At 59.0% G+C, this 18085-nt stretch overlaps 1 protein-coding gene across 1 annotated transcript in view; it reads left to right on the top strand.

Annotated features, from left to right (window-relative positions):
• Positions 1–18085, top strand: part of Scube1 (signal peptide, CUB domain, EGF-like 1) — a 101999-nt gene that overhangs the window by 48049 nt on the left and 35865 nt on the right. Inside the window, exons 5-7 of the mRNA XM_013025739.1 lie at positions 9541–9666; positions 13477–13593; positions 15958–16047. Coding sequence (XP_012881193.1) covers positions 9541–9666; positions 13477–13593; positions 15958–16047 — 333 coding nt within the window. The remainder of the gene's footprint in view (positions 1–9540; positions 9667–13476; positions 13594–15957; positions 16048–18085) is intronic.

Here is an 18085-nt window from a genome sequence, read left to right on the forward strand (position 1 = left end):
GGGAAGGTGACACGGAGCTGGGCCAGGGAAGGTGACACGGAGCTGGGCCGGGGAAGGTGACACAGAGCTGGACCAGGGAAGGTGGCTGGAGGGTATTGGAGAGAAGGTGATCGGGCAGCTAGGTGGCAGGGATGACGCGTGGCAATGCTGGGTGAGGGGAAGGTGACAGAGGAGACAGAATGACAGGGAATGTCTAGGGACGGTGGGAGGAAGATGACTGAGGAGAGGTGGCAGAGCTGCGGCTGAGGCGGGTGGCAGGAGATGGGGTGAGAGGAAGATGGCAGCGTCCAAGGAGGAAGAGGAGGACGTCTGAGGCGAGGTGATCGAAGAGGCCATGGGGGATAGTGACCGGATGACTGAGGCAGAGGTGACGTGGTGGCTGAGAGATGATGATAGCTGAGAAGTGACTGGAAGTTGATGCAAAGGTGACAGAGTGACAGGGACGTGACAGGAGAATGGCAGAGAGAGGAAGGTGAGGGAAGTCTGAGGAGAAAGCAGAGAGACCCACAGACGCACTGGACACGCAGATGGACGTGTTCAATTGTTGCCCCCTCGTACAACCTTTTGAAGCAGTGAGGGGAGGTGATGGGTGGGGGTCTGGGGAAGAGGAAGGGGAGGGACCGGGAGGGCTGGCCAATGAGAACGCCCCACCCACCCCAGGTTCACACTTCACACTGCACTGCTACCCCTCCAGGTAGGTGCAGAATATTCCGGAGTGTTGCTGGACAAGGCCCAGCCTTGTTCTCTTTACAGCATGGAAACCCGAGGGTCCGAGAGGCCTGAGGGGTCGGCTTCCATTTCTCCCTGGCGCCTTTGTTGTGCTGGGGATTGAACCTGGGGCCTGGTCCCAAGCAGGTGCCCACAGAGGGTGCGGGGAGGGTGCAGGCGGGTACGTGCTGAGGACTCTGGGAGCTGACAGAGAGCTCGCTGTCTGTCTGTCTGTCAGTCAGGGAGAAAAGACTTCATGCTGTCTTTGTCCCTTCCTGCCATTAAGACAAAATGAGCAAAAAAGCAGAGCTGTTTCCCACGGCACTAGAGGCTGCCAAGTCCACGAAGGAGGAGGCGACCGGCTGGGGCTGGAGCGAGGACTGCGCTCCGTTTCACGCTGCCCCTTCTGCCCTCTTTTAAAGGTGCTGAGGGCCGAGCCCCCCTCCACCTTCTGCTGCCTGGGAGTCCTGTTTCAGCGGAGTGTGGAGGGGACCGGCTCACGCTGCAGTGCATGCTGACCATGCACTGCCTGCCCCCCAGCACTGGGCTCCCGAGGGCTTGGGCGTCAGTCCTGCAGGATGGCTACCTTGATACCGGAGTGGTACAGGAGGCCAAGGCCACCCTGCCTGTGGGATATGCCCTCTGGCTGAGGTGCAGTGTGTAGGGCCAGCTAGAATGCTGACCCTTGTCCTGGCCTCCCTCCGCCCTCTCCTCACTTTGTCTTCCTGCTCTGCCTCTCCTGACCTTGGCTGCAGGATGGGAGGACACGCCTCCCTCTCCATCTCCGCCAGGCCCAGCCCCACCGCCCGCAGCCTGCCCTGCTTTCTACCCACACCCCTGGGATGCACCCCATTCCCCTCAAGGAGGGAAGATGGCCTCCACCGCCAGGGTCCAAGCTGATACTTCCAGAGTAGGCCTTTCATGTTTCTGACAACAAAGCTAGCTCTTTCTTCTGTTCCATCCCCTTCCAGACCCTGGTAAGCAGCCCAGAGACCTTCGGTACCTCATGAGTCACCCTGTCGGCAAGACTCTGGCCTCCCGGGGGGTGAGGCTAAGCCTGGGCTCCAGGAGCACCATGTGGTCCCAGACAGGTCCCTCACTCCCGGCCCGGCACAGCCCAAGGCCGGCTCTGGCACTCAGCGGGGAAATTTATGGTGCTACTGGAGCAGGCTGGGCCTGGCCCTGTGCGGTCCGGAACGGCCCTCAAGGCAGGGACAATAAATCCTGCCTATTATTTTTTATGAGCCTCCCACCCCATAAACAACTCCTTTTGCTGGTAAGCCAGCTTCACGCACTTCTGGCCTGGCCTCCAGCCGGCGCCAGCGGCATCCCACGGCTGACTTCCCCGTGTTAGCAGCCGAATTTCCTCCGGGTCACGGGCACGTCGCCTCCTCTGGCTCGGACAGAAGAGTAGAAACGTGGCTTTAGCTCTGAAGAAACAGCGGCCCCGACCCCTGAATCTCTTCCTGTCCCTGGAGCACAATGTAAAATGGTGCACAAATCAATCTTTCTTTACAGAATTGGCAGAGAGGATGCAAATGAGCCTTGGCGGGCTTGGAACCATGGCGGACTACTCCCTTGGGTGCCTTAGCGCCCGGCCCTAGGTCAGTAGGACTGTGCCCAAGCCTCACACATGTCACACACCCATGGGGCGGGCTCTGCTGGGCCCAGTTGGAATGGTGCCTAGACTTGGGCACACGGGCGCCATGGTATTCAGAGTCTAATCTGTGTGGTGTGGCTCTTACCTCATTTGGAGGCTGAAAGAGAAAAAAGAAAACAGGCCGAGAGGCAGAGATTTCTGTCTATAGAAAGTAGCAGAGGCGAGCTTCGAACCCAGGTCTGATTGCTTCCTAAGGGCACAGACCAGGAATGCACAGCAGGGTAACCAGGCAGGAGTGGGCCCCACCTTCCCATGCTACCCTTGGCCTGGGCAGCACTGCTGGCCTCGGGCTGAGTGAGTGCAGCCACCACTGCCCAGTCCTGCAGGGCCTCTCTTCCACTCAATCCTGGGCTGTGATAGTCCCCACCTGTCCCTCCGAGTGTCCCAGTCTTCCCTGTCCGAGCAAACTCTGTGTCTGAATCCCATTCGCACTGTGCCCTCTGGGACACCCTGTCTGTCCTGGCCAGTGCTCACTCCAGAACCTTCCACCTAGACAGCCCTTCTCTAGGCACCCCTCCTGATTTCCCCACTGGAGCCCTTCTGTCTCCTGCACCCCCACACCACCTCCCAGCACTGCCCCCCTGCCCCCATGTCTCCGCTCCAGGGCCTTCTTCCTCATGTAAGCGTCAGCTCTGGGGTGACCCCGCTCCTCCACCCCTTCTTGCCTCCAGGGTGCAGTGCGGGGGAGCAGGTGTCAGGAGATGTTGACTGGAAAGTTCTTCTCTAGGCAGGCGGAAGCTGGCCCATGTACCTGTTCCAGGGGAAGCGGAGGCCTGCCTGTGGCCGCCAGCACACTGGCTGGGCCCAGACAGCCGTCTGGGCCACCTCCTGGGGCTGGCTGTGGAGGCCTCGTCTGACCTGGCAGGACAGGAGGTGTCCACCGCTAGGCCAGGCGCCCGCCACAGCCCCATCCTCAGTCAAGGCTGGCCAGGCAGAGTCCCAGCCTCCAGTCCGGAGAACCGGGGGTCACCTCACACTACTCTCCCTGTTTTCTTGGGTTCCTTCTCAGCCCCAGCCCAGCTTCTGCTTGGCTCCGGCCCTTTCCTCACCATCTTTAGTCCTGCCGACTGTCCGTGGCCACGTTTGCAGTTCTAGCCCTGACCCTAGAGCAGCCGACTCCTGGGCAGAGCATGCCGCGTAGTGCTCTGCCACCTGCTCAAATCCAAGCACGCTCTCTTCCCAGCCCACACCTGCTCTTCAAGGCCGCATGCACGTGTCCACACTAGGGCCCTGCCCTCGACCACCCCTTCCTGTGCTGCACACACACACACACACACACACCCCTCCCCGCAGCCCTGCTCCCCCCCAGCTGCCTGCGGTACCCTCAGATGAACCTTGGTAGGTGCTGGTTCCCACGCCTTGAGCACTGCTCCTACTTTTACTCATCCTTCCACGTCCAGCTCCCTCTCACCGCCTGTGTCCAGCTAGCTGACCCTCGTGGGGCCTCCTCCTTTTGAATTGAACTCAGGTTTAGACTAGCTCCGGCCTCTGCTTTTGGATGACTCCTCAACACCAGAGCAAGGGGGGAGCCGCTGTGTGTCTCATGGAGCGCAGGGCCCTGTGAGAACCTGCTAAGCAGAGGGGAGGCTCCGCTCCTGCCGAAGCCGGGGGCAGCTTGCGACAGAGTGCTTCCGGGGCGTGGGGCTGCAAGGGGCACCCACTCTTCATTTCCCAGAGTCTGAGATTCAGCTAGAGTGGCCTGGACCTCCAGCCTGTGCCATGGCTAGCCAGTCTGCCAGGCTCTGTCTGCCCTCAGCCTCTCCCACCTGGCCTTCCTCGAGCTCTTGACCCTAGGATAGCAGGCAGCTTCCTCCACCTCCCCGCCTTCCCAGACTCCTGTCCCCAGCAAATGACAGCCACGTGCACACAGGGATCTACTTGGGAGAGAGAAAGGTCCTCCGTGTTTGGAAGGGCTCAGGAGACCACAGGTGTCTTGTGGCATGGGTGGCAAGCTGCGGCCGTGGCTCTGAGTGGCACAGCTCATGTTTTCTGTGACACTGGGGGATGATGGTGTGTGGGCACTGGGAACCCTCACGTCCGGAAAGAATCTCCTCCCAGACTCCAGGGCTGTCACCTGTCTGGAAGGAGATGCAGACTTGCTCCCAGGGCAGGGCAGAGCAGGACCCAGAGTCTGGGGAGCTGTCTAGGATGAGCTGACGGGACAGCCCGTCCCCCATGCCTTCGTTGAAGCTGGGCTTTCTGATAAACAGCACTGTTCTGTACATGGCTCCTACAGCACTTGGGACATACATATGGAAAGGGTCTGCTGTTTATCTCAAGTCCAGACCTAACTGGACACACTGGGCAGCTGTGGGCTAACTGGCTCCTGGGCAGGCAGGAAGTTCAGGAGGTGTGTCCACCGCCCTTGCCTTCTCTGGAGTGGCCTGGTCCTCAGAGGCTTGCACGCAATTGTGGTGACACCTAGTGACCAACCTGGGAAGCTTTGGTGGGGAGGGGAGATGAGGGGAGGGGAGCAGGGCATGGAGGCAGGTGGGACAGGCTTTAGGGACCACAGGCCTCCATCCCAGAGACCTTGGGGCTCCAGGCCTGGGACGCAGGCCAGCCTTTGTTAGATACCACCTGTGTGCCAGTGGCTGTCACTCACTCAGCCCTGTTTGTAATTCAGCCTCACGGCAGCAGGAGGCCAGAGAACAAGAACAACATTTTTGTCTGTCGTGGGGCTTGAACCCTGGGCCTGGGCGCTGTCCCTCAGCTCTTCAGCTCAAGGCAAGTGCTCTACCTCTTGAGCCACAGTGCCACTTCCGGTTTTCTGGTGGCTCTATTCCAGGCACACTGACGGCTCCCCAGGAAGCAGGTGGGTCCAGGAGACTAACCTGCTCACCTACAAGGGAAGGGGTGTGGGGACCTGGCTCTGCGCCAGGCCTGAGGCGTGGCACAGGCCTCGGGTTCTAGGGAGCCCCACTGCATCACCCCAATTGCAATGAGACAGAGTCAAAGCCCCGGAACCCTGGAGAAGCTGGTACTGGAGATGGGCTCGGCCACCCTGCCCTCTCCCCATGTCCAGCCCAGCCCCCGCAGCTGCCCCTGTGCGCGTCTCCCCTAGCAGGGCCTTTCTGGTATTTTCATCCATCCTTCTCTAAGCCCACATGAGCTGCGCATGCTTTTCCCGTCCCAGCTTGCATAGCCAGCAGGGTCTGAGCTGCCCAAGATAGAGCCTCACCCTGCTCCAGAGGCTCAAACCCAGGGCGCTGCTTCCAGACTCATTTTTGCTCAAGACGAGTGTTCTGCCACTTTGAGTCACAACTCCACTTCTGATTTCCTGGTGATTCATTGGACATAAGAGTCTCATGGACTTTCCTGCCCCAGCTGGCTTCGAGCTGTGATCCTCAGATCTCAGCCTCTTGAGTGAGTAGCTAAAGCTTGAGCCTTTTACCCAGCTTTCTAGTATTTCATTGAGGAGGAAAAGGAGGGGAAATTCTTCCTCCTGAGTTGGAGGTGGGAGGGGAAACAGAACACTTGTTCTCTGCTCATGTTCTGTTTTCCTGGCCCGCATCCCTTCCTGTCCCTTTCTGCATTTGAGGGACGTGGATTTGGAATGTGACATATCGGTGAAGTTGTCATAGCAACAGCCCTAAGGAGGCCCACCTGGCTGTCCTGCTGGCCACCGTGCGAGGGGGACTGGGCCCACTGGTGGGCAGAGGAAGCACAATTGTTTTGCTGTATGTGTGCCTGGGCCATCTCCAAAAATGAAGGGGGTCATTTGAGGAAACAGAAGTGAGCTACAGGGCCTGTCCCCAAGAGGAGATGGGGCCTGGGGCAGGGCTGTGGAGGGAGACAGTCTGGGGAGAGCGCAGGGCCCAGGCCAGGCCAGCCTGGCTGGCACCCGGGCTTGACCATGGCGCTCCTCCAGCGTGTGGTTAGTATAGATAGGAGTGCAGTCAGGCTGGGGCCCACACAGCACCATCCAGGGAAGAGGAAGGGGAAGAGGCTCTGACAGGAAGTCCAACCCAGCCACTGGCACCCAAGCCTGTCCTCCCACCTGCTTCCCTGGGGTCACGTGACATGACTGGTCAGTCTCTAGCCTGCAGCCCCCTGCCTCTCTAGAACACCCTCACAGGGCACCCCCACCCCTCTGTGCCTCCTCCTGCTGGGGTGAAGTCCCACCCTGCCCTGTGTTCTCCTTCCCCCACCCTGGGAAGAGGCTGTGTGTGTGTGGCTGTGCCATGCAGAGGCAGACTGGGGCCATCCGCTTGTACCCAGGTGGACGCAGGGCTCAGAAGTGACATGAGCTGCCCCAGTCACACAGCACCTGGCAGAGCTGGCGGTTACAGCGGCCAGTGCCAACTCCTGTGCTCAGCTCGGCCCTGAGGAGACGCTCAGGTCCAGTGTGCAGAATGTAAGTGGATTTGCAGCGATTGGATGGGATTAGATTCCACCGGGCAGGCTGCCCAGCCTGGCCGGCACCAGACTGGAGAGCGGGACTTGTCGGGGAACAACTGTGCCATCTCGACGCCCCTCTGGGAGGGAAGACAGGTGGGCTTTCTCGGCATTCGTGGCTCACCACACCCTCCCAAGTGAGGGAGACGTGGACTGTCTGAACAGGGAGCTGGGAGCTGGACATGAGGCTCACCACTGCTCACGCACGTTGAGACGGGGCTGGAGCCCTAGGACAGGTGGAACAGCTCCAGTCTGGAGCCCAGGCCACTCCAGGACAGAAGTGGTTGGTACCTAGCACCTCGCTCTCCTCACAGCTAAGGCAGCGGGCACCAGTGGGGCTTCCTCTGAGCCTGGGGGCAGAATGGGGCTGCCCGGGGGCAGGTTGCTAAGAGCAGGAAGCCAGCTTGTCCTTTCTAGAAGTGGGATTTCTGAGGTGGCTACAAGGGCCCCAGGACCCCCTGGAGGTCTGAACCCCAAGGCGGGTGAGATGCTCAGATGCTCTAGGGACTCTTGGAGTCTTTGAGTTGGTGGAGGGAGCAGCTCATCCACCATATGTGTGTAATACGTGATTTCTCAGAGCCTTCAACAAGTGTGTCATGAATTGTCCACACCAGATATCGCAGTACTACACAGGGCCAGGAGGCCATGGGGAGGCTTCCAAACTCCCTACCATACTCCTGAAAGTAACAGACAACACCGCTCTTAGGATTGGCTTTATTCCCTCTTTCCTTCCCTTCCCTCCCCTCCTTTCTGACTGTTTTCTCCACTGGTTCTTCTTTTCTTTCCCTCAGCTGCCGTTTGCTGAGCCCCCACCCTGTGCCTGGCCCTGTGCTGGGAACCTGCGATATAAAGCAGAGCCCAGGTCTCTCCTACACAATGAAGATAAAGCTCAGCTCTTGGCTCACAGGCCCGGGCCTACCCAGCCTGGCTGCCAGCAGGCATTCCTTCTTCTTGGTCTAGAAAATCATTTCTGGTTCAAAATAATATATACATATTTATATTTATGTTCACATATAATACTTTTTGTTGTTGTTGTTGTCGGTCGTGGGGCTTGAACTCTGGGCCTGGGCGCTGTCTCCCTCAGCTCAAGGCAAGCGCTCTACCTCTTGAACCACAATGCCACTTCCGGTTTTCAGGTGGTTCACTGAAGATAAGAGTCTCACAGACTTTCCTGCCTGGGCTGGCTTTGAACTGTGATCCTTAGATCTCAGCCTCCTAAGCAGCTAGGATGACAGGCGTGAGCCACCGGCTCCTGACTGTAATACATTTTTAATTGTTAAATTACTTTCTAGTACAACAGATGTCAGTAGCTGTAACTGAATACATCAGAGCTTGAAAATGATCAGAGACGCCCCATAGCTGGCCCTGCCCACCTCCAGCACCATCCCTGCCTTCTGTGCGAGACAGCTGGGAGGCAGATGCAGGGGCCAGGGGAGCCTGGATTAGAACTCATGAGCAGAGGACACAAGGGCTGAGAGAGCCTGAGTGAAGAGGCTGGGCCCAGGCCCTCAGCACCACCTTGGGTGGGAGGAGGGCGGGGAAGTGGGGGTCCTTCTCTCCCCATGGTGCTGAGAGGACAGGGCTAGGCACCTTCAGGACCAGCTGATGGCAGACCGGCTCTGGGCTCACCCTTCCCGGCTGCGCCACATGGCTGCTGAGTGTCACATAGACGTTGATGGTCTTGATTACCCCCAAATTATCCTTTGCCCACAAAAACCCCAGGTGACCTCTTGGCTCACAGTTGAAGTCTAGATGCTTAAAGGAAAGATCACTAGACAGCAAGTCCACAACAAGGGTGAAGATGGGGTGATTGCTAAACCTGGTGCTCTGTAGTCCAAGGCCCGGGGTCCCAGGGCTCCTCCGGAACAAGCTGATGGGTAATGCTGGTTAGCAGGGTTTCTCAGAAATGGTGAGGTGTGGGACTGGAAATGGAAACTCAATCTCCAGTCTTCAGTTTTCGCAAGGCTGAGCTACACAGAGCCTGCGGGCTCTAGCCAGCGGGGGAAGGAAGCACAGATCTGCTTACTGCATCGATCTGGGCCGGCCTGGGGACATTAAGGCAGCTCAGGAGATGCCAGGGGCTGGGCAGAACTGATGGAGCCTGAGACAGACCACGAGTTCATTTACAGGAAGCCAGAGAGGGCGTCCCAGGAAGGCGATGCTGGGGTGCGGGGGACCCCGTGAGGCCCCCCCCATGTTGTGCTCACCACCCACAGATTCCCTGCCCTCTCCGGGGCTGACCCGCCCTCTCCAGGGGTTCCAGAGCTGCTGTGGCAGACAGCGGCTCTTCCCTTTCATCTGCTTATGGCCTCTTGATGGACTCATGACCTACCACCTCTCACTTGACCCTTGACCTCATAAATTCTGGAAACTCCTCACAAATCACCAGGAAGATAAACATCAACTGGGTCACCGGAAGGAGGTCTGGGCCACTGGCTGGGCGGTGGAGGAGGGAAGCGCCCTGGAGCCCTGGTGATGGATGAAGACAGGGCCAGGTGACCCTGGCTGAGGGCAGCTCCACAGACCTGGGCGGTAACCCAGCCCCAGGCAGGCACCTGGCCTCTGCGGGCCCCTGTCATGTCTGGCGCAGCTCATGGCAGGGAGGGGGCGCAGACCGGTTCCCCAGTGGCCTGGATCTGCACGCAGGAGCACGTTGTGGGGGAAGGAGGGGGTATGCACCACCTGAGTGGTTTACCTTGGTGCTGGCTCACCAGCTAGCTAGCCCTTCACAGCCCAACGCGCTCTGACCTCCTCCTGTCTGTCTCTCTTCCCAGAGGGGATGAACTGCATGAACAAAGATCATGGCTGCGCCCACATCTGCCGTGAGACGCCCAAAGGTGGAGTGGCCTGCGACTGTAGGCCCGGCTTTGACCTTGCCCCAAACCAGAAGGACTGCACACGTAGGTAGATGGAGGTGCATGGGCCAGACACTCCCATGCGCCTCCCACCATTGCTGTGTGGATGGGGGGACCTGGGCCAGGCTGGGGGATGGGGGCTTGAGGCAGACACAGACCCCTGGTTCACCTGGAAGCCCTCAGTAATGGGAAAGAAGCAAAGGAGGGCAGTTCCATCCTGGGCGGTGGCTGGTCCTGTTTCCAGGATCAAGGATCAGAACCAGTGCCCCTCACACACACACTCAGGGGGCTGAGAACAGTGAGCCTCAGGAAACCCCTGGCCAGAGGAGCCATTTCAGACCCCACTGGAGGCCTCCCCGGGGCCTGATGCAACCCCAGCCTCCTAATATGGGGCAGGAGCTGAACCAGGAAATGGAGGACAGGCTGGACACCCCAAGCTCTGAACCTGGCGCACAGCTGCCTGGGGAGGCTGTGGCATGTGAAATCCTCACGGGGAGAAGGGACACACAGACCCACACGCTCCGGGGTGACGGCAGGCTTGCCCTGGGTCTGCCACGAACTGAGGGAGACACTTGCCATATGATGCAGAAAAAAAAATAGGACCAAGGAGCCTGGTCTGATGCTCCCTAGAGAAGCTCCTTGCCTGAGCTGAGGAGAGAGACAGGCTGCCTGCAGGGCAGACGTGCCCTCTGCTCCTCCCTCATCCTGTCGGGAGGGCGGGGCCCGGCTGGCCCGCCATCCCGACCCTGCCACGTGACCCTGCCACGGTCACCAGGTCTCTGCAGGGGGGGGGGGGGCTTGCCACACTTTCCCAACCCAGGCTTGTTTGAAAGTCTCCAGGCCTGGGCACCCACCCACACGGGCCTCACACTCTCTGCCTCCATTAACTCCTGCTCTAGCCCTCGGTGTGATCAATTTGTTCCCCAAGGTGGAGGGCCTTCCTTCTACCCTCCCCGTTTACTCCTGGCTCTTTTCCGTGGGCCAGCAAGAGCGAGCATAGGTGCATCACCAAAGCAAAACCAACAGGGCCAGACTGGGGCTCCGGCCTGGCTCTGCCTCCAGCCACCATCAGAGCAGAAGACCTAGCTCCTGCTCTGTCAGGCCTCCTGCAGGGTGACCTAGCTGTCCCCATGAGAAAACCCAGGGCAAGAGCACACACAGCAAGCAGGCCAGCAGGCCCTTCATTGGAAGCCAGGGTAAAGCCAGGAGTGGTGGTGCGTACCCGTCATCCTAGCGACTTGACAGGCTGAGATCAGAAGGATCTCATTTCGAAGCCAGCTGAACAAAAAGGGTGTAAGACTCCTTCATCTCAACCAGTAAAGCACTGAGTGTGGTGGCACACTCCTGTCATCCCAGCTATGGTGGGAGGCCCAAATGTGAGAACGTGGGGGAGAATCACAGCCAGGCTGGCCTAGGCAAAAAGTGAGACCCTATCACAAACATAACTGGAGCATGGATCAAGTGGTAGAGTGCCTGCCTATCGCAAGGCTCTGAATTCAAATACTACAGGTACTACAAAAAAAAGAAAAGGACACAAGAATGAAAGGAAGGGAAAGAATGAGTGCGAGGGGAAAGGAAAGGAAGGGAAAGAAGGGAGGGAGGGATGACACTGAGCCACTTGATCCTGAACTGGGCTCAGGAAAGAGGACAGACACCCCGACTGGGACAGGTACCACAAAGGGAACAGTTTTCCCAGCCGGGGGGGGGGGGGCGGGGTCAGGGATGAGACAGAGGCTGAGCAGCTAAGACCTTCCATCTTCAGGTCTAGGAACATTTGCTGGTTCAAGGATTCACAGGATTCACTCTGATTGCCAGGGTGCCGCATGCTCGATATGATTTCCAGGCCTGAGGAGTAGGTGACCGCACTGTGGCCCCATGGGCAGAGGCTGCCCAGCCCACCCAGCTCTGGCTCCTCCTGTGTGGTTTATGAAGGCAGCTTGGGGGCCTTCACCGAAGCCTGTGAGGTGACCTGAGGGATAGGAGCTGCTGGCTCTTGAGTTGAGCCCAGGCTGAGGCAGCCTGGGACAGACCAGGCAGAGAGCGGGCGGGCAAGGCTCTGCACCAGACTCCCCTAGCCCTTCAGAGCCAAGGAGCCACTCCAGAGGCAAGGCTAGAGCTCCATCCTTCCAGGTCTTTCCGGAGCTGGGGGTGTAAGCTGGAGGCTCAACCTCTGGGGGTCTGAGATGTTCACACTCCTGTGTGGAAGGGTCTGCCCTGGTCATGTCACGCTGTTTCTCCAGTGCCTCACACTGCTGCACCTGTGCCCACCCTGAAGGGGACGCCCAGGCCCAGAATAGCACGTGGTGCCCAGCTCAGGGTGGGCTCTCCCTGGGACACACACACACACACACACACACACACCTGTGCAGGCCTGTGGCTCCTGAACCCTTGGCTTCCCAAGATCTCTTCCTACCAGAGACAGAAACTGTCTCAGAGAGAAGCCAGATCAGAAGTACCCACACACACCCAGGGCTGAGAGAGAGAGGGTCACTCCTGCAGAGAAGGGACGGGCTCTGAGCTGGGGCAGCTGTTCTGGCTCCCGACTCATGTGGTAGGAGGGCCCTGAATTGGTGCTGGAAGCTGAGTCTTAAGGCTGCCCAGGAAAGCCCCCGGGACCCCAGAGACCCCTGTCCCTGACAGGCAACATCTTCCTCGGATCCACACTTTTGTGGAAACTGCATGTATCTGAGACCTAGGGGCCACCCACTCCAAGGCCAGGGGAGCCCATGGGGCTCTTGTGAAAGGCACAGCTCATGACACTTGTGCTGCAGGAGTCATTCTGGAACATTCAGAGCCCTTCCCAGGGAGTGGCCACCCACAGCTTCCCTCTGCCGTTCATCAGCCATGCCTGTGGGTCAGTCCAGTAGGATGTGATTCGTCCAAACCCCGGGAGTTGGGAATTTGGGGGCCCTCTGATCAGGGTTGGTCTGATGCTTTTGCATATTGGGTTGTCATGATCAGGAACAGGAGGAATACACACACAAGGCTTCCCAGGCAGCAGGCTTCCTCCCAGGTGGCAGATGTCAAAAAGCAGGGGTTCCCAAGGCCCCTCCCAGAGAGCTCCTGCATCTCCTGCTTCTCCTGTAGCCGTTTCTGTCACCCTGCGAAGTGATAATGTTGCTTCCTTTAAATACGTTTCCCACTGGGCACTGGCTAAAGCTCCACTTCCTTTTCAGCAGGCCTGGACTTCTGTCAGTATGGAACATCTGAGCTGGGTGGTTCTGGGCCAAAGGGCACCAGATCGTCTGGGCACGGGGCGACACCAAAGGCCTTTTGCAAGCAGCGCACTGCACATTAACTTGTCTGTCTGAACACCCTCAGCTCTGGGGAGAGGATCAGTCTTAAGATAGCCCGTCCCTGGGGCCCACGGAGGATGAACAGCCATAGACAGCCCTCCACGTGTCCTGAGACACAGGCGGAGGACAGAACTCTGCGGGAACTAAGTGTTCCCTTGGCCATGGTTGCCAGTCTCCCCCGTAACTTGTCCAGAACTCCATACCTGGTGTCTGCAGACATTTGCCTATTGAGACAGACAGTACTGTAGTGTCTTGCAAGGTGAGAAGGGCAAAACTGTTCCCCACCATCCAGGGGAGTCAGCTGCGTGAGGCTCTGTGGAAAGGCAGGCATCCCTGAGCCCATTCGCGGCCTCCAGGGACAAGGGATTCCATCAGACTCTGGGGGGATGGAGGGCAGGAAGTGTGTCTACTGATGAGAAGCCTCGGCAAGCCACTCGCTGGCTACCTCAGACCCCTGCCTTCCTCCTCCAGCCCCCAAAGAAACAACCGGTGCTGGCACACTAACCCTCTCCGTTGTTATTCTGTTTATACACACGCTGTGTGCTTTGGACCTAACTAGTAACCTGTAACTATGGGAACGGAGGCTGCCAGCACAGCTGTGAGGACACAGACACGGGCCCCGTGTGCGGCTGCCACCAGAAGTACGCCCTCCATGCCGACGGTCGGACGTGCATTGGTAAGTCGGTGCCGCTGTCTACCACCTTTCACCGTCCCCTTGGGTGCCCTGTGTCCCCATGTTCTAGAGGAAGCGGAAGGGAAACAGAAGCCACCCAGTGGTGATGGGCAGGTGGCTTTTGTGGAGAGTTCATCCTGGGTCCTGCGGCCCTTTGGGGCCATGTGTCCAGGAGCACCTGACTCAGACCTTCCTAGTGGGGTGTCTGTCTGGCATTCTCGTCCACGCAGGCTGCTGTGGTGGGGGGTGGGGTCCCTGTATCTCGGAGGGGCAGCAGCAGGGCCTGGAGCACAGGTATTTCTGTGTGACTATCCTTAACTGTGTGCGCTGCTCACTGCAGTCTGGAGTTCCAGAGCTTTCCTCTGTACAGGGAACAGGGGGTGCATCTCGTGCGGGGTGTGGGCGCTTTTGACTTGATTTCATGCCAGGCCCACCTGGCTCTCAAGGGACTCCACCCTGCCCCCTCCCTACCTCGCCGAGTCCCCGCTTGAGCCTCAGCCCCCTCCCTCTTCCGGGCCCATGCTCCCAAGGAGAAGTTGAATTTTTGCTTATTATTTCATGCCATCATCATTAGTAGTGGGGTTTTTTTTTTTTCCTCCAACTGAAAAATAACAGATTTTACTTTTTAACTGAGAAAAAGAGGACTTTCAGAGCTGGCCCCAGCGGCAGGCTGCTGCTTCCACGCTTGGCCACTTTGGACCACATGAGGTTGCTCTTTTCTGTAAAGGCCCCACTTCTTACTGTCAACTGGGGAGGTGACCAGAAGCGGGGCAGGGGGGGCGGCCAGGGGGGCTGAGCACGCAGAAGCCAGTGAGGCCCAGAGCCGCTGTGACACTCGTCCCCTGTGAGTGTCCCCGGCGTCTCAGAGCTGGGTGCGGAGCACGGAGGGGCCCCCGGGCCGTCCCCTCGGTCGGCAGAGCCTCCGTCCCGGACGCGGCGGTCTGCACTGGGTCTCCCTTCCTCGGTGTGGCCTCTTCTCAGACAGCCTTTTTTTTTTTTTTAATTTCATTTATATCTATTTCTCCTGCTTTTCTGGTGATGGTCCCTGATTGCCTGTCTTGTCTGATAACTGATGTACATCAACCATTTTCAGAGCCAAAAGCCAAAACCAAACCAACCAATCAGGAAAAAAAAAAAAGTAATTAAAAGCCAAACCAGGTCTGAGACCAGTGTCTCTATTGCAGCCTGATCCCATCTAGAACCTCCTGTCCTCCAGCCTGTCCCTCCACTGTCCTGCTTGGGTCCTCCTGGGTGACCCTGGCTCCCTCCTGTCTGATCTCTGGGGGATTGGCTGCTGCTGCTGGACCAGTGCACCGCTGGGCAGAAGCACCCCAGCCTGCGGCTAACACCTCTTGTCTGTGTCTTCTCACTCATTGTAGTAGTAGTATTTCATTTAATGTCTGCTGCATGTGACCGGCCCTGCTTAGATCTAACTTCCTGAACTTTCCCTCCTTTCCCATTAGAAGCCATTTTCCTGCCTTAGCTCCCCCCACTGTGGCTTCCACTCCCAGCCAGGATGAAAAATCTTTCATCTGTGCTCGCTCACTGTCATCGATCACCCCTCCTCCCCCCACCCCTGCCAGCAACAGTGTCTCCGCACAAGAAACTCCAGCCAGCCTTCCTGCGCCCCAGGGGAGACCTGGCACAGCGGCCCGCTGGGCTGCCAGACCCCCGCCCCCGGCTGGAGGGGCCCCCATCTCTTTCCCTGCACACTCCTAAAACGACTGACTCCTCTCTGGTCCTCTAGACAACAGGCAACCAGCGCTGCCCAATCCATCCCCTGGCCTCTCTCATCTGTCCGTCCGGTGGGATCCATTGTTCCGTCTGTGCGTGTGTCTGTGTTCCTCTGTGTGTTTAATTTTGCATGAGTGACACTCTCTTTTCACGCCCCTTTGTGCGGGGCCTCTGGTGTCCCGGGTTCCTCCATCACCTGACCCCAGCCCTGTCTCCTTGTGCTGTGCTTTGTCCTGTGCCTGCCTGCGCAGTGGGGTCTGTAGCCGCTTGTCTCCCTGTGGTGTGCTGTCTGCCTCTCCAGCCTCCACCTGAGGCCTCCCCTGTGTGTCCACGTGGGCCTGTGTCCCTCTGTGTGGGTGTCATGGCCACCCCTCCTTATCTGCACGCCGCCTCCCGCCCTTGCTGGCCTCCTCACCGCCCCGAGCGAGCGAGCGAGCGAGCAAGCGAGCAAGCAAGCAGGTACACCTACCTGGAGGTTCCTGGGACTAGCCCTTGGCCGGGACGCCCGACGTGCTGGCCTGGCATGCGTGTTAGCTGTGTGTGCGCCACGCCGAGAGGCTGACTGTCTTGGGCCGCGGGAAGTGGGCTCTCATTAACCACTGGCTCCATGTTTGTCCCTTACTTGTGTTCTAGACAAGGATGAGGCTGCAATTGAGCGCTCGCAGTTCAATGCCACGTCAGTAGCTGATGTGGACAAGCGGGTGAAACGGCGGCTCCTCATGGGTAACACTTTTCTTCCACTTCCTTTGTCCTCCTTGCCCGTGTGTGTGTGTGTGTGTGAGTGAATGCGCACACGTGTGTGCATAGGGGCTGCTAGTGTTTGCTGCGTGGGTGTGGAGTGGGGACTGTATGAATGCTCAGCCAAGTGTGGGTTGTGTGCGCGCAGGAGGTTCCACCACAGACAGGAGCTCACTTTTTCCTTGAAATTTGTACAGTCCATCGAACACGTTTGTTTCTTTGTGTGTTTGTAGCAGAGACCCCCAACACCCATGTCGAATGGGCTGAGCGTGTCAGGAGCCTCCTGCACCCACAGTAAACACCATGTGCGTGGTTAGGGCAGCCCTGGGAGCCACAACGCCACGCTGAGCCGCCGCAGGGTGTGGCCAAGCAGGCCGCAGGGTAGAAGCGGCTCCGAGCAGCTTGGTGCTTATTCTCACGGGAAAGGCCCCTAGATCTCAGGGCTTGGGGGGTGGGGGGGAAGGGCTGTGGCAGGCTGGGCTGCATATGGGCCAGTGGGAAGAGGAAGAGGGGACCGTGTCCACCCACGACAGTGTAACAGCGTGGCTGAGGACCTGCACCCCTCATTGCTTCCAGCCCTCCTCTGTCTGCTGCTGTCTGCCCCACAGTTCTGGGGCACTGACCTCAGGCAGTCACCGTCAGCTTGGTGACATTATAATGGCTTGCCAAAGTCACCCAGAGGCCCTGGCCCTTAGACTGTCCCCAGGGTGCAAGCCAGTGTCCTGAGGTCAGAGCTTAAAGGTCACGGAGAAGCCACTTAGCTCTGAAGCCCTGGTGTGGAGCCACCGCTCCAGTGTTCCCCGGTACTTGGCAGTTGTCTTGGCATGTGGTAAAGCAGGGTGCTGCGGGACTTGAGACCCCAACTGGCAGGCCGGCTCCCTCAACTCTGAGCATGGCAGTTACCAGGCTAGATCAGTAGATGCAGGGTCATGGGGTTACCTGTCCAGCCTGTCAAGGCTCATAACATGGAAGCCAGGCTCCACCCAGAAAAAAGCCAAGACTGCAGGGGGTCAGAATGGGGTCAGCCTTCCTGGTTCACACTGCCAGCATTGGCTCTGAGAGGAAGCACCAGCCTACTTCCTAGAGATTGGGAGGAGGGGGGCTGTGGGCAGTGTCTGGAGCCCTCCAGGTTACATCCTGGAATGGGAGGAGGGACCGGACGGGCAGAGGGCACAACCCAGCCACAGCTGAGACACAGGACCAGCTCCCCAGCACAGGGTTGAGATGAGGGCCCAGTGTGGGAGAAGACAGGGAGCCCAGGGGCTCCTCCTGTGCCAAGACGGCTTTGCAGGATCCTTCCAGCCCCGCCTCCCCCCCCAAACCATTTGTCAGTGGGGTTTTAGTTTCAGAGTGAAAGGGAAAGATGGAGAAAGAGGCCCACAGTCTTCTGGGAAGTGGGTGGGCGGGGCCTCTGTGACACCCACTGGGAAGTGGGTGGGCGGGGCCTCTGTGGTACCAGCTGGGAAGCGGGTGGGCGGGGCCTCTGTGTACCCGCTGGGAAGTAAGTGGGCGGGGCCTCTGTGTACCCGCTGGGAAGTAGGTGGGCGGGGCCTCTGTAGCACCCACTGGGAAGTGGGTGGGCGGGGCCTCTGTGGTACCCACTGGGAAGTGGGTGGGCGGGGCCTCTGTGGTACCCGCTGGGAAGTAGGTGGGCGGGGCCTCTGTGGAACCCGCTGGGAAGTAGGTGGGCGGGGCCTCTGTGGAACCCGCTGGGAAGTGGGTGGGTGGGGCCTCTGTGGCACCCACTGAAAAGTGGATGGGCGGGGCCTCTGGTACCCACTGGGAAGTGGGTGGGCGGGGCCTCTGTGTGCCCGCTGGGAAGTAGGTGGGTGGGGCCTCTGTGACACCCACTGGGAAGCGGGTGGGCGGGGCCTCTATGGTACCCGCTGGGAAGTGGGTGGGCGGGGCCTCTGTGGAACCCGCTGGGAAGTGGGTGGGCGGGGCCTCTGTGGTACCCACTGGGAAGTGGGTGGGCGGGGCCTCTGTGGTACCTGCTGGGAAGCGGGTGGGCGGGGCCTCTGTG

The sequence above is a fragment of the Dipodomys ordii genome, unplaced genomic scaffold (genome assembly GCF_000151885.1).
Source record: "Dipodomys ordii isolate 6190 unplaced genomic scaffold, Dord_2.0 Scaffold87, whole genome shotgun sequence".
Taxonomy (NCBI): Eukaryota; Metazoa; Chordata; class Mammalia; order Rodentia; family Heteromyidae; genus Dipodomys; species Dipodomys ordii.